The sequence below is a fragment of the Pipra filicauda genome, unplaced genomic scaffold (assembly GCF_003945595.2).
Source record: "Pipra filicauda isolate LSUMZ 115617 unplaced genomic scaffold, ASM394559v2 scaffold498_size1627759_pilon, whole genome shotgun sequence".
Taxonomy (NCBI): domain Eukaryota; kingdom Metazoa; phylum Chordata; class Aves; order Passeriformes; family Pipridae; genus Pipra; species Pipra filicauda.
In genome coordinates this window covers 973,743-985,961 of record NW_024104640.1, presented here as the reverse complement: position 1 = coordinate 985,961, position 12,219 = coordinate 973,743, and the positions used below count along the sequence as shown (strand labels likewise).

Below are 12,219 nucleotides of genomic sequence, written 5' to 3'. Positions count from 1 at the left end.
CCCCCCAGATCCCATCAGCCCCCAAATCCCAGCATCCCCCCAGATCCCATCAGCCCCCAAATCCCAGCATCCCCCCAAATCCCATCAGCCCCCAAATCCCAGCATCCCCCCAAAACACTTCATTCCCCCTCAAATCACATCACCCAAAACCTCAGGATTTATCCCCCCAAATCCCAGCATCCCCCAAAATCCAGCACAACCCCCAAAAGTGCATCATTCCCCCCAAAGCACATTGATCCCAAAAGTGCATCCCATCACCCCCAAACCTGGGATTTACATCCCAAATCCCAGCATCGCTCCCCTAAAAAGCATCACCCCCAAACCCATCACCACCCCAAAAAAGTGCATCCCATCACCTCAAAACCCAGGATTTATCTCCCAGATCCCAGCATCACCCCCCCAAAAGCATCACCCCCAAAGTCCAGCATCCCCCAAAACACAGCACCCCCCACAAACTTCATCATCCCCCCTAAATCCCATCAGCCCCCAAATCCCAGCATCCCCCCAGATCACTTCATTCCCCCTCAAATCACATCACCCAAAACCTCAGGATTTATCCCCCCAAATCCCAGCATCACTCCCCTAAAAAGCATCACCCCCAAACCCATCAGCACCCCAAAAAAGTGCATCCAATCACCTCAAAACCTCAGGATTTACGCTCCCAAATCCCAGCATCACCCCCCCAAAAGCATCACCCCCAAAGTCCAGCATCCCTCAAAACACAGTACCCCCCACAAACTTCATCATCCCCCCCAAATCCCATCAGCCCCCAAATCCCATCAGCCCCCAAATCCCATCAGCCCCCAAATCCCATCAGCCCCCAAATCCCAGCATCCCCCAAATCCCAGTATCCCCCCAAAACACTTCATTCCCCCTCAAATCACATCACCCAAACCCTCAGGATTTACCCCCCAAATCCCAGCATCACCCCCAAAATCCAGCACAACCCCCAAAAGGGCATTGTTCCCCCCCAAAGCACATCAGCCCCAAAAGTGCATCCCATCACCCCCAAAGACAGGATTTATCCCCCCAAATCCCAGCTTCACTCCCCTAAAAAGCATCACCCCCAAACCCATCACCACCCCAAAAAAGTGCATCCCATCACCCCAAAACCTCAGGATTTACACCCCCAGATCCCAGCATCACTCCCCTACAAAGCATCCCCCCCAAAGTCCGGCATCCCCCAAATCACAGCACCCCCCCAAAGTGCATCACCCCCCCTAAAGTGCCCCCCTGCCCCCCAAAAGTGCCCCCGGCCCCCGTGCCCACCTTGTCCCCGCAGACCCGCAGCAGCCTCAGCACCTCGGCCAGGAACGCCGGAGTTTTGTCCGCCTGGATGTTCTCCGGGTTCCTGGGAAGGAAAACGTCGGGAGCGGGGGATTCCCCGCGGGAGGGGCTTTGGGAGGGGGGCAGATGGGAAAATTTCGGGGGGCAGATGGGATTTGGGGGGGTAAATAACGTGTTTCTCGGGGTAAACGCCGTGTTTTGGGGCGGGGCGATGCACTTTTCTGGGGGGATTCGACACTTTGGAGGGAGGGGAGCGATGGGATTTTGGGGGGGAATGCTGGGATTTGGGCGGGATGCTGGGATTTGGGGGGATGCTGGGATTTGGGGGGGGATGCTGGGATTTGGGGGGGGATGCCGGGATTTGGGGGGAATGCTGGGATTTGGGGGGAATGCTGGGATTTGGGGGGATGCTGGGATTTGGGGGGGATGCTGGGATTTGGGGGGGATGCTGGCATTTCATGGGGATCCCAAAGTCACAAACTGCCATTTGGGGGGTAAATGCTGTGTTTTGGGGTGACGTGAGAGGCTTCGGGGGGTTCCTGTGTTTTGGGGGCTCATGACCCGCCCTTGGGGGGTGCTGTGTTTTGGGGGGTGCTGGACTTTGGGGGGATGCTGTTATTTGGGGTATTTTTGGTGTAAGGGGGATGCACTGTAGGGGGGGATTGAAGCACTTTTGGGGGGAGTGACATGATGTGGGGGGGGTAAATCCTGGGGTTTGGGGTGAGAGTATGGCATTTTAGTGGGGGTGCTGCACTTTTGGGAGGGGTGACATGAGTTGGGGGGTAAATCAGATCCTGTCCTTGATCTGATGCACTTTAGGGGGTTGATGATGCACTTTTGGGGAGGGTGACATGATTTGGGGGGGGTAAATCCTGTGGTTTAGGGTGATGGGATGCACTTTAGGGGGGGGATGATGCCCTTTTTGGGGGGTTGATGAACTTTAGGGGGACGATGATGCACTTTGGGAGGGGTGACATGATTTTGGGGGTGTAAATCCCGTGTTTTGGGGTGATGGGATGCACTTCGGGGGGGGATGATGTAATTTTTGGGGGAGGAATGTTGTATTTTGGGATTTCCTGGGGGGAGGGTGATGCACCTCAGGAAAGGACCCTGTTGTTTTTTGGGATGCTGTGTTTTTTGGGATGCTGTGCTTTTTGGGATGCCGTGCTTTTTGGGATGCCGTGCTTTTTGGGATGCCGTGTTTTTTGGGAGCAGGGTGTGCATCCCACAGGACACCACGATGCTTTGGGACCAGTTTGGGACCAGTTTGGTCCCTTCAAAGAGGGGGTTCTTCCCTTTTGGGGGGGGCACAGGACCAAGAGCTGGGGGGTCCCCTCAACGCCCGTGGGGCTGCCCCGGATCCTGCTGCTCCGGGATGGGAACGGGAATGACTGGAATGAGAACGGGAGGCTGGAGGGGGCGATGGGGGGGGTCGGGGTGACCTCGGGGGGGGGTCACCCACCTGCAGATGATGCTGAAGAACTTGAGGAGCAGCAGGGCCTGGCCCAGCCCGGCCCCCCCGCCCTCCTCCCGCGGGATCAGGGCCACGCTCTGGCCCAGCCTCTGGATCAGCACCTGGAGCACTTCCCGAGGGAGCACCGGGATCTCCGACACCGCCTCCTCCGGCCTGGGGGGGGGCACAGGATGTGACCCCCCGGCCCCCCCGGCCCCCCCCCGGCCCACACCGGATGGGGGAAACCACCGGGGGCGGAGGAGCCGGGACAGGACGAGCCCAAATTTGGCAAAGCCCGAATTTAGGGTGAGTGACACCGAGTGACAGCACCCCCCCCACACAGGGTGTCACGCACACAGCACCCAGGGGTGCCGGGGGGGGGTCACTGGGGGGCTCTGGAGGGCGTTGGGAGGGGGGTGGTGTCACCCAGGGACGGCTGAGGTGCTTGGGAGTGTCACCCGGGGGTCCTGGGGGGCAGGGAGGGGTGCTGGGGGGTCTCTCAGGGGTCCTGGGGGGTCCCCTCAGTGGCACTGGGGGGTGTCACCCAGGGGTGCAGGGAGGGGTTCCCTCAGGGGTCCTGGGGGTCACCCAGGGGTCCTGGGGGGGTCACTCAGGGGTCCTGGGGGGGTCACTCAGGGGTCCTGGGGGGGTCACTCAGGGGTCCTGGGGGGGTCACTCAGGGGTGCTGGGGGGTCACTCAGGGGTCCTGGGGGGGTCACCCAAGGGTGCTGGGAGGAGTCACTCAGGGGTGCCGGGAGGGGTGTCCATCAGGGGTGATGGAGGGGGGTCACCCAGGGGTGTGTCAAGCAGGGATGTTGGGGGTCCCCCAGGGGTGCTGGGAGTCATGCAGGGATGTTGGGGGTCCCTCAGAGGTTATGGGAGGGGTCACCTGGGGTGACTGGGGGCTCCTTCAAGAGGGCTGGGGGGTGTCACCCAGGGATGTTCGGGGTCCCTCAGGGGTCCTGGGGCGTCCCCCCGGGTGCTGGGGGTCCCTGACCTGCGGGGCTCCAGCGAGGGCAGGGTGATGACCCTCTCGAAGCTCATGACGAAGTTCTCCAGCCACTGCTGCAGGTACGACACGTCCTTCTGCGGGGCAGGGAGGGGCTGCAGCCACCGGCCAGTCACAGACCACCCTGAGCCCCGCCCAGGCCAATCACAGGCCACCTCGAGCCCCACCCTGCATCCATCAGCCAATCAGCAGCCAGAGAAATCAAGCCACGCCCCCTCAGGAGCAGCTGGCCAATAGGGGCCAGGGTGTGACCACACCGCTGGGAGCCACCAACCAATCAGAGCCCAGAGCAGCACAACCTGTGGACTCACTGACCAATCAGCATCCAGAGCCACACAACCTGTGGGAGCTTGCTGACCAATCAGCGCAAACTGTGGGAACTTGTTGACCAATCAGAGCCCAGACCAGCAGAACCTGTAGAGCTCCTGACCAATCAGAGCCCAGAGCCACACAACCTGCGCAGACGTTGAACCAATCAGAACCCAGAGTAAGAACAACCTGTGGACTTGCCGACCAATCAGGTGCCAGAGCAGCACAACCTGTGGGGCTCTTGTCCAATCAGCATTGAGAGCAGCACAACCTGTGGACTCGCTGACCAATCAGCTCACAGAGCACCTGCCCCCTAAATGCAGAACCAGCCAATCAGGGCAGAGCCTCCCCCCCCCAACACCACCCGAGGTTGTGCAACAAATGGTGACAGTGGTGACATCGGTGACACGGGGACGTCAGCGACTCACCCCGGGCTGGGCACCCCCACCCAGAGCACCCTGGGGTCACCACGGCCCTGAGCACCCCAAAGGGGCACCTTGGGGTCACTCACACCCCCAAAAACCCCAAAGCAGCACCGTGGGGTCACCACGGCCCTGAGCACCCCAAAGGGGCACCTTGGGGTCACTCACACCCCCAAAAACCCCAAAGCAGCACCGTGGGGTCACTCACCCCCCCAAAAACCCCAAAGCAGCACCGTGGGGTCACTCATGTCCCCGAACACCCCAAAGCAGCACCTTGGGGTCACTCACATCCCCAAAAACCCCAAAGCAGCACCCTGGGGTCACCACAGCCCCAAAAACCCCAAAGCAGCACCCTGGGGTCACTCACGTCCCCGAACACTCCAAGGTGGCACCATCAGCACCTGAGCACCCCAACACATCAACCTGGGGTGACCCTCAGCCCTGAGCACCCCAAGGGGACACCACGGGGTCACCCCCGGCCTTGTGCATCCCAGTGTGGCACCTTGGGGTCACTCACGTCTCCAGCAACCCCAAAGCAGCACCCTGGGGTCACCCACAGCCCTGAGCACCTCAGGACATCAACTTGGGTTCACCCACAGCCCTGAGCACCCCAATGTGACACCTTGGGGTCAGCCATGTCCCTGAGCACCCCAATATAACACCTTGGGGTCAGCCATGTCCCTGAGCACCCCAAAGCAGCGCCCTAGGGTCACCCATGTCCCTGAGCATCCCAGTATGATGCCTTGGGGTCACCCATGTCCCTGAGCACCCCAATACGACACCTTGGGGTCACCCACAGCCCTGAACACCCCACTGTGACACCTTGGGGTCCCCCACGCAGCACCCTGGGGTGTCCCCACCCGGCAGGGACCGTCTCCCCTTCGGGACATCCCTCTTCCCACGAGGACCAGCCCCCCGGCTCCCAACTTCCCGGGCACGGAATGCCCCCCATCCCTCCCCCAGCCACCTCCTCGCCAGAGGGGACCGCGAGGGGCCCCCCAAACCCCACCCCAACCCCGTCACCGCCCGTTTCCCCCCCCAAAAGCCCGCCTCCCCCCCCCAACCTGCCGCTCCCCCCCGAGCGCCGCATCCCCGGGGATGCTCCCGGTACCTGCCCCCGGGGGTGCTCGGTGCCCTCCATGCCCCGGGCGCTGCCGGCACGGCCGGAACAGGGCCGGGGGAGGAGCTTGGGGTGTTATTGTAGGGCCCCCCCGTTTTGTCGCCGCTGCCGCTTGTGCAAAGCCACCAAAAATAAAAAAAAAAAAAAAAAAATTCCCCAGATCGTCAGGAAGTGCCACGTCACCCGCTGCCCCAACGGCGCTTCCTCCGCCCGCTCCGGGGCACCGGGAACCGGGGGGACACGGGGGGTACAGCCGTGGGACAGTGAGGGGACCCCCATTGCCCACCCGGGCCGTGCCCCAGGGCCTGCTGCGGCCGCGAGGGGCGACGGCATCGCCAGGACGCCGGCACAGGGGGGTTTATCCCGGTATTCCCCGGGAATAGAACCCCAATCCCGCCCTCACCGCACCGCGGAGCTGGGAAGTGCAGGAGTGATGAGTTCGCCAGTTCTCAGCACCACGATGTTCCCGGAGCGCCAGTCTGGAGCCGACGTCCCAAAATTCCCTGAGCGTCCACCCGGAGCCGGTGTCCCCAATTCCCTGGGCACTCACCCAGGGCCGGTTTCCCGAATTCCCTGAGCACCCACCCGGACCTGACATCCCAAAATCCCTGTTCACCCACCCGGAGCTGACATCCCAAAATTCCCTGAGCACTCATCCAGAGCCAGTATCCCAAGTTCCCTGTGCACTCACCCACAGCCGGCGGCCAAATTCCCTGAGCACCCACCTGGACCTGACATCCCAAAATTCCCTGGGCACCCACCCAGAGCCAGCTTCCCAAAATTCCCTCCCACCCGGAGCTGACATCCCAAAATTCCATGTGGCTGCGAGGGGCGATGGCATCGCCACAACGCCGGCACAGGGTGGTTTATCCCGGTATTCCCTGGGAATAGAAGCCCAATCCCGCCCTCCCCACACTGCACAGTGATGAGTTTGCCAGTTCTCAGCACCACGATGCTCCCGGAGCTGATATCCCAAAATTCCCTGAGCATCCACCTGGAGCTGGTGTCCCAAAATTCCCTGAGCATCCACCTGGAGCTGGTGTCCCAAAATTCCCTGAGCATCCACCTGGAGCTGGTGTCCCAAAATTCCCTGTGCACCCACCTGGAATTGGTGTCCCAAGTTCCCCGAGCATGCCTCTGGAGCTCACATCCCAAAATTCCCTGAGCGCCCACCCGGAGCCGGTGACCCCAGATTCCCTGAGCACTCATCCAGAGCCAGTATCCCAAGTTCCCTGAGCACTCATCCAGAGCCGGTGGCCAAATTTCCTGAGAACCCACCCAGAGTTGGTGTCCCAAATTCCCTGTGCCCCCACCCGGAGCTGACATCCCAAAATTCCCTAAGAACCCACCCAGAGCTGACATCCCAAGATTCCATGTGGCACGAGGGACGATGGCACTGCCACAACGCTGGCACATGGCAGTGACCAGGTTGGTTTATCCCGGTGTTCCTTGGGAATAGAACCCCAATCCTGCCCTCACCACACCATGGAGCTGGGAAGTGTACAAGTGATGAGTCTGCCAGTTCTCAGCACCACGATGTTCCCTGAGCGCCCGTCTGGAGCTGACATCCCAAAATTCCCTGGGCAGCCACCCAGCGCTGACATCCCAAAATTCCATGTGGTCGCGAGGGGCGATGGCATCGCCAGGACGCCGGCACAGGGTGGTTTATCCCGGTATTCCCTGGGAATAGAAGCCCAATCCCGCCCTCCCCGCACCGTGCAGTGACGAGTTTGCCAGTTCTCAGCACCACGATGCTCCCGCAGCACCCACCCGGAGCTGAGATCCCAAAATTCCCTGAGCGCCCACCTGGAGCTGGTGTCCCAAAATTCCCTGTGCACTCACCTGGAATTGGTGTCCCAAGTTCCCCGAGCATGCCTCTGGAGCTCACATCCCAAAATTCCCTGAGCACCCACCTGGAGCCGGTGGCCAAATTCCCTGAGAACCCACCCAGAGTTGGTGTCCCAAATTCCCTGTGCCCCCACCCGGAGCTGACATCCCAAGATTTCATGTGGCACGAGGGGCGATGGCACTGCCACGACGCTGGCACATGGCAGTGACCAGGTTGGTTTATCCCGATATTCCCCGGGAATAGAACCCCAATCCTGCCCTCCCCAACCACGCAGTGATGAGTTTGCCAGTTCTCAGCACCACAATATTCCCTGAGCGCCCACCTGGAGCTGACATCCCAAAATTCCCCGAGCACCCACCTGGAGCCGGTGTCCCAAGATTCCCGGTGTCCCAAGATTCCCGGTGCCCGCCCCGTCCCCGCGGGTGCCCGTGCCAGCCGTCGGTGCCTGTCCCAGCCGGTCCCGGCTGGCAGAGCCTGTTGGGTGGCTTTGGCTGTTCCAGCGCGGAGCCGCCTGGGAATGCCGGGCCGGGAATGCCGGGCCGGGAATGCCGGGAGCAACGGAGCGGCACCCCCCCCCCCCCCCCCCCCCCCCCCACCCCCCCCCCCCCCCCCCCCCCCCCCCCCCCCCCCCCACCACCCCCCCACCCACCCGCCCCCCCCCCACCCCCCCCACCCCCCCCCCCCCACCCCCCCCCAACACCGCCCGGAACGGGGCCGGGGACAAAGTCACCGCATTGTCACCTCCCCGCCACCGAGGGTCGCGGGGTCACAGCGGGGGGATCACATTCCTGCCATCCCATCTGGGGGGTGGGACAACGCGGTTGGCACGGCCCCGCCGTGGCAGAGCCACCCCTGGGGACATCCCTGTCCCTGCCAGCACCGGGGACATCCCTGTCCCTGCCAGCACCGGGGACATCGCTGTCCCTGCCACCCCTGGGGACATCCCTGTCCCTGCCACCCCTGGGGACATCCCTGTCCCTGCCACCCCTGGGGACATCCCCGCCCCTGCCACCCCTGGGGTCATCCCTGCCCCTGCCAGCACGGGGGACATCGCTGTCCCTGCCACCCCTGCGGTCATCCCTGCCCCTGCCAGCACCGGGGACATCCCCGCCCCTGCCACCCCCGGGGCCACGCGCTGTGTCCCGTTTTGAAGCCACAGAGATAACGTGGCCGTTCCCGGAGCGCTGCCCTCCTCCGGTGTCACCAGCCGGGGAGGGGACAGTGACAGGGGCGCTGCCATCGAGGTGGCACTGCCACCGAGGTGACACTCCAGCCTCGTCCTCTCCAGGGGCTTGGGGACATCACCACGGCGAAGGCCAGAGGGTTTTGCTGTGTGACAGGGGGGTGACACCGAGGTCCTGCCTTGTCCCCGGTGCCCCTCAGAGGTGGCACGGCCACCCCGTGGAGTGGGCACACCCTGACAGGTGGCACCTCTCCCTGTGCCACCACACACACCCGAGGGAGTGCCACCCACAGACATCTGTGTCCCCTGTGTGACCACACACACCTGAGGGAGTGGCACCTGCCCCCACAGGACCAGGGACACCTGAGGGAGTGGCACCTGTCCCCACAGGACCACAAACACTTGATGGAGTGGCACCTGTCCCCACAGGACCAGGGACCCCTTGAAGGGGTGGCACCTGTCCCCCTGCGATCACCACACTTTGCTGGCAGGACACGCGTCCCTGTAAGACCACGGACACCTCAGTGGGGTGGCCCCTGTCCCTGTATGGCCACAGACACCCCAAGGTAGTGGCCCCTGTCCCTGTATGGCCACAGACACCTTGACATGGTGGCACCTGTCCCCACACAGCCAAAGACACCCCAACACTGTGGCACCTGTCCCTGTGTGACCATGGCCACCACAATGGTGTGGCCCCTGTCCCTGTATGGCCACGGACACCCCAAGGTCGTGGCACCCGTGCCCACACAACCCCAGGCACCTCAATAGTGTGGCACGTGTGCCCCATACAACCAGGGACACCCGGACAGTGCGGCACCTGTCCCCATATGGCCAGACACCCCAGGATAGTGGCACCTGGCCCCACACAACCACAGACACCTCGATGGCATGGCCCATGGCCCCACACAACCACAGACACCTCGATGGCACGGCCCATGGCCCCACACAACCACAGACACCTCGATGCTGTGGGACCTGGCCCCACACAACTGTGGACACCTGGACAGTGTGGCACCTGTCCCCATATGACCAGGGACACCTGATGGAGTGGCCCCTGTCCCCATATGACCAGGGACACCTGGACAGTGTGGCACCTGTCCCCATATGACCAGGGACACCTGATGGAGTGGCCCCTGTCCCCATATGACCAGGGACACCTGGACAGTGTGGCACCTGACCCCTCATGACCTTACAGCTCATGACAGGTGTAGTGGCCCCCATCCCCACAGAGCCACGAGCCCCTCCAAGGTGTGCCACACGTCCCCACATGGCCACAGACACCCCTGCAGCGTGACAGGTGTCCCCATAGGAGTGTGGTTATGACAATGGTGTGGTATGTGTCCCCATATGGCCACAGGCACCCCAATGTAGTGACCCCTGTCCCCACACAATCACAGACAGCTCAACAGAGTGACACCTGTCCCCACATGACCATGGACACCCCAATGCAGTGGCCCCTGTCCCCATAAAATCACAGACACCTCAATGTAGTGGCACCTGTCCCTGTAGGACCAAACACACCACAATGGTGTGCCACTTGTCCCCATGTGACCAAGGACACCCCAACGTAGTGGCCCCTGTCCCCATAAAATCACAGACACCACAATGCAGTGGCACCTGTCCCTGTGTGACCATGGCCACCACAATGGCATGGCACCTGTCCCCATATGGCCACCACAATGGCATGGCACCTGTCCCCATATGGCCACAGACACCCCGATGTAATGGCACCTGTAGGACCAAGAACACCACAATGCAGTGGCCCCTGTCCCTGTGTGACCATGGCCACCTCAGTGGTGTGGCACCTGTCCCCATATGGCCACAGACACCCCAATGTAATGGCACCTGTAGGACCAAGGTCACCATAATGGTGTGGCATCTGTCCCCACACAATCACAGACACCTCAACAGTGACACCTGTCCCCATATGGCCACAGACACCCCAATGTAGTGGCCCCTGTCCCTGTAGGACCAAGGACACCACAATGGTGTGGCCCCTGTCCCCATATGATCATGGACACCCCAACGTAGTGGCCCCTGTCCCCGTGTGGCCACAGACACCCCAATGCAGTGGCCCCTGTCCCTGTGTGACCATGGTCACCTCAGTGGAGTGGCACCTGTCCCCATATGGCCAAGGACACCCCAACACAGTGGCACCTGTCCCTGTGCCACCAATCCCCCCCGATGTCACAGCCCCTGTCCCTGCACAACCCCAGACGTGTCCCACCAAAGAGGGATGGCTTCGTTTTGGGGTATTTTGGGGTGACTGTTTTGGGGTGGCTCTGTTTTGGGGTGGCTCCCAGGTGACACCAGGTGAGGTGACAGCCCCCACGGGTGTCCCCACCCCCGGCTGGCACTGGGGGTGCCCATCCCTGCACGTCCCGGGGTCACAGCGGGATTTTGGGGCAGGAATAAGCCCTTTCCCCCCCAAACCCCACCTGGTCACCCCAACCCGCGGGCACAGCGGTGGGTGGGGGGGGGGTGACACCGGGAGGGGGGGGTGGTGACACCGGGAGGGGGGGCGGTGACACGGGATCCGCCCCCCGGCCCCGCCCCTCCATCGGGATAATGGGATAATTAAGGAGAAAACACGAGGGAGTCTCGGGGTGGGACCCCGCCAGTGACCCCCCCCCGCGACCCCCGAGGGCAGAGGGAGGGGGTGGCGGTGCCGGGGAGGTTTTTGGGGGGTCCCCAAGCACAGGACACCTCCGCCCCCCCGGAGCCAGGACCCCCCTTGTCCCCACCCTGTCGCCGCTCCAATGTCACCGCGGCCGCACCTGTCGCCGGGCGGTGGCGCAGGGACACGGACACCCCCAAAACCCCCCCAAAAACCTGCCGGGGAGGGCGGGAGGGACCCCCCAAACCTCCCGGGTGGGAATAAGGGACCCCCCGAACCGCCCGGGTGGGTGTTGGAGGGGTGGGGGGACCCCAAACCCCCCCGGGAAAGGTGGGAAAGGAGGGGCGGGATGTGCCGGGGGGGGTGCGGGAGGTTTGGGGACCCCCGGGATATCGGGGGGGGGACACGCGGTGGCACAAGGGGGGGACACGGGGGTGTCGCGGAGCTCGGGGGGGCACGACCCCCGACCGGGGGGGTTCGGGGACCCCCGGGATGTCACAAGGGGGTCCGGGGGGGGGGGGGGGGACCCACATGGATGGGAGGGATATAAGGGTGGGATACACGGAGGGGGGTCCGCGACCCCCCGGGATGCAACATTGGGGTGCAAGGGGGATGACGGGGGGTAAAAAAGGGGGGTCACGGGATGCAGATTGCATCGATGGTGGGGGGCCGGTGCTTGCGCTGCAGCACCCCCAAATAGGGGGGTAGGGGCGGGTGTGGGGGGGACACAGCCAGCGGGGGAGATGGGGGTCCAGGGGTGCCCCCCTCCCCAGCTGCCCCCCGGGAGGGGGGCGCGGTGCCCAGCTCACCTTGGCGAAGTAAAGCATCCAGAGCTCGCAGAGGCGCTCCCGGGAAGCCATGCCGGGCCGGCACGGCTCGGGACGAGCCGCAGCTCCGCCCCAAAACCCCCCTAAACCCCCCCCAGCGCTGGGACCTCCCCCAGGTGTGGGGGGGGGCGGGGACATCACCC

General features: G+C 63.2%; 1 protein-coding gene across 1 annotated transcript in view; it reads right to left on the bottom strand.

The window, feature by feature from the left end:
• Positions 1–12,119, bottom strand: part of ADAM28 (ADAM metallopeptidase domain 28) — a 25,739-nt gene extending 13,620 nt beyond the window's left edge. Inside the window, exons 1-4 of the mRNA XM_039386642.1 lie at positions 12,059–12,119; positions 3,738–3,826; positions 2,750–2,914; positions 1,270–1,351 (exon numbers count right to left, since the gene is read on the bottom strand). Coding sequence (XP_039242576.1) covers positions 1,270–1,351; positions 2,750–2,914; positions 3,738–3,826; positions 12,059–12,109 — 387 coding nt within the window. The 5' untranslated portion in view covers positions 12,110–12,119. The remainder of the gene's footprint in view (positions 1–1,269; positions 1,352–2,749; positions 2,915–3,737; positions 3,827–12,058) is intronic.
• Positions 12,120–12,219: the final 100 nt, after the last annotated feature.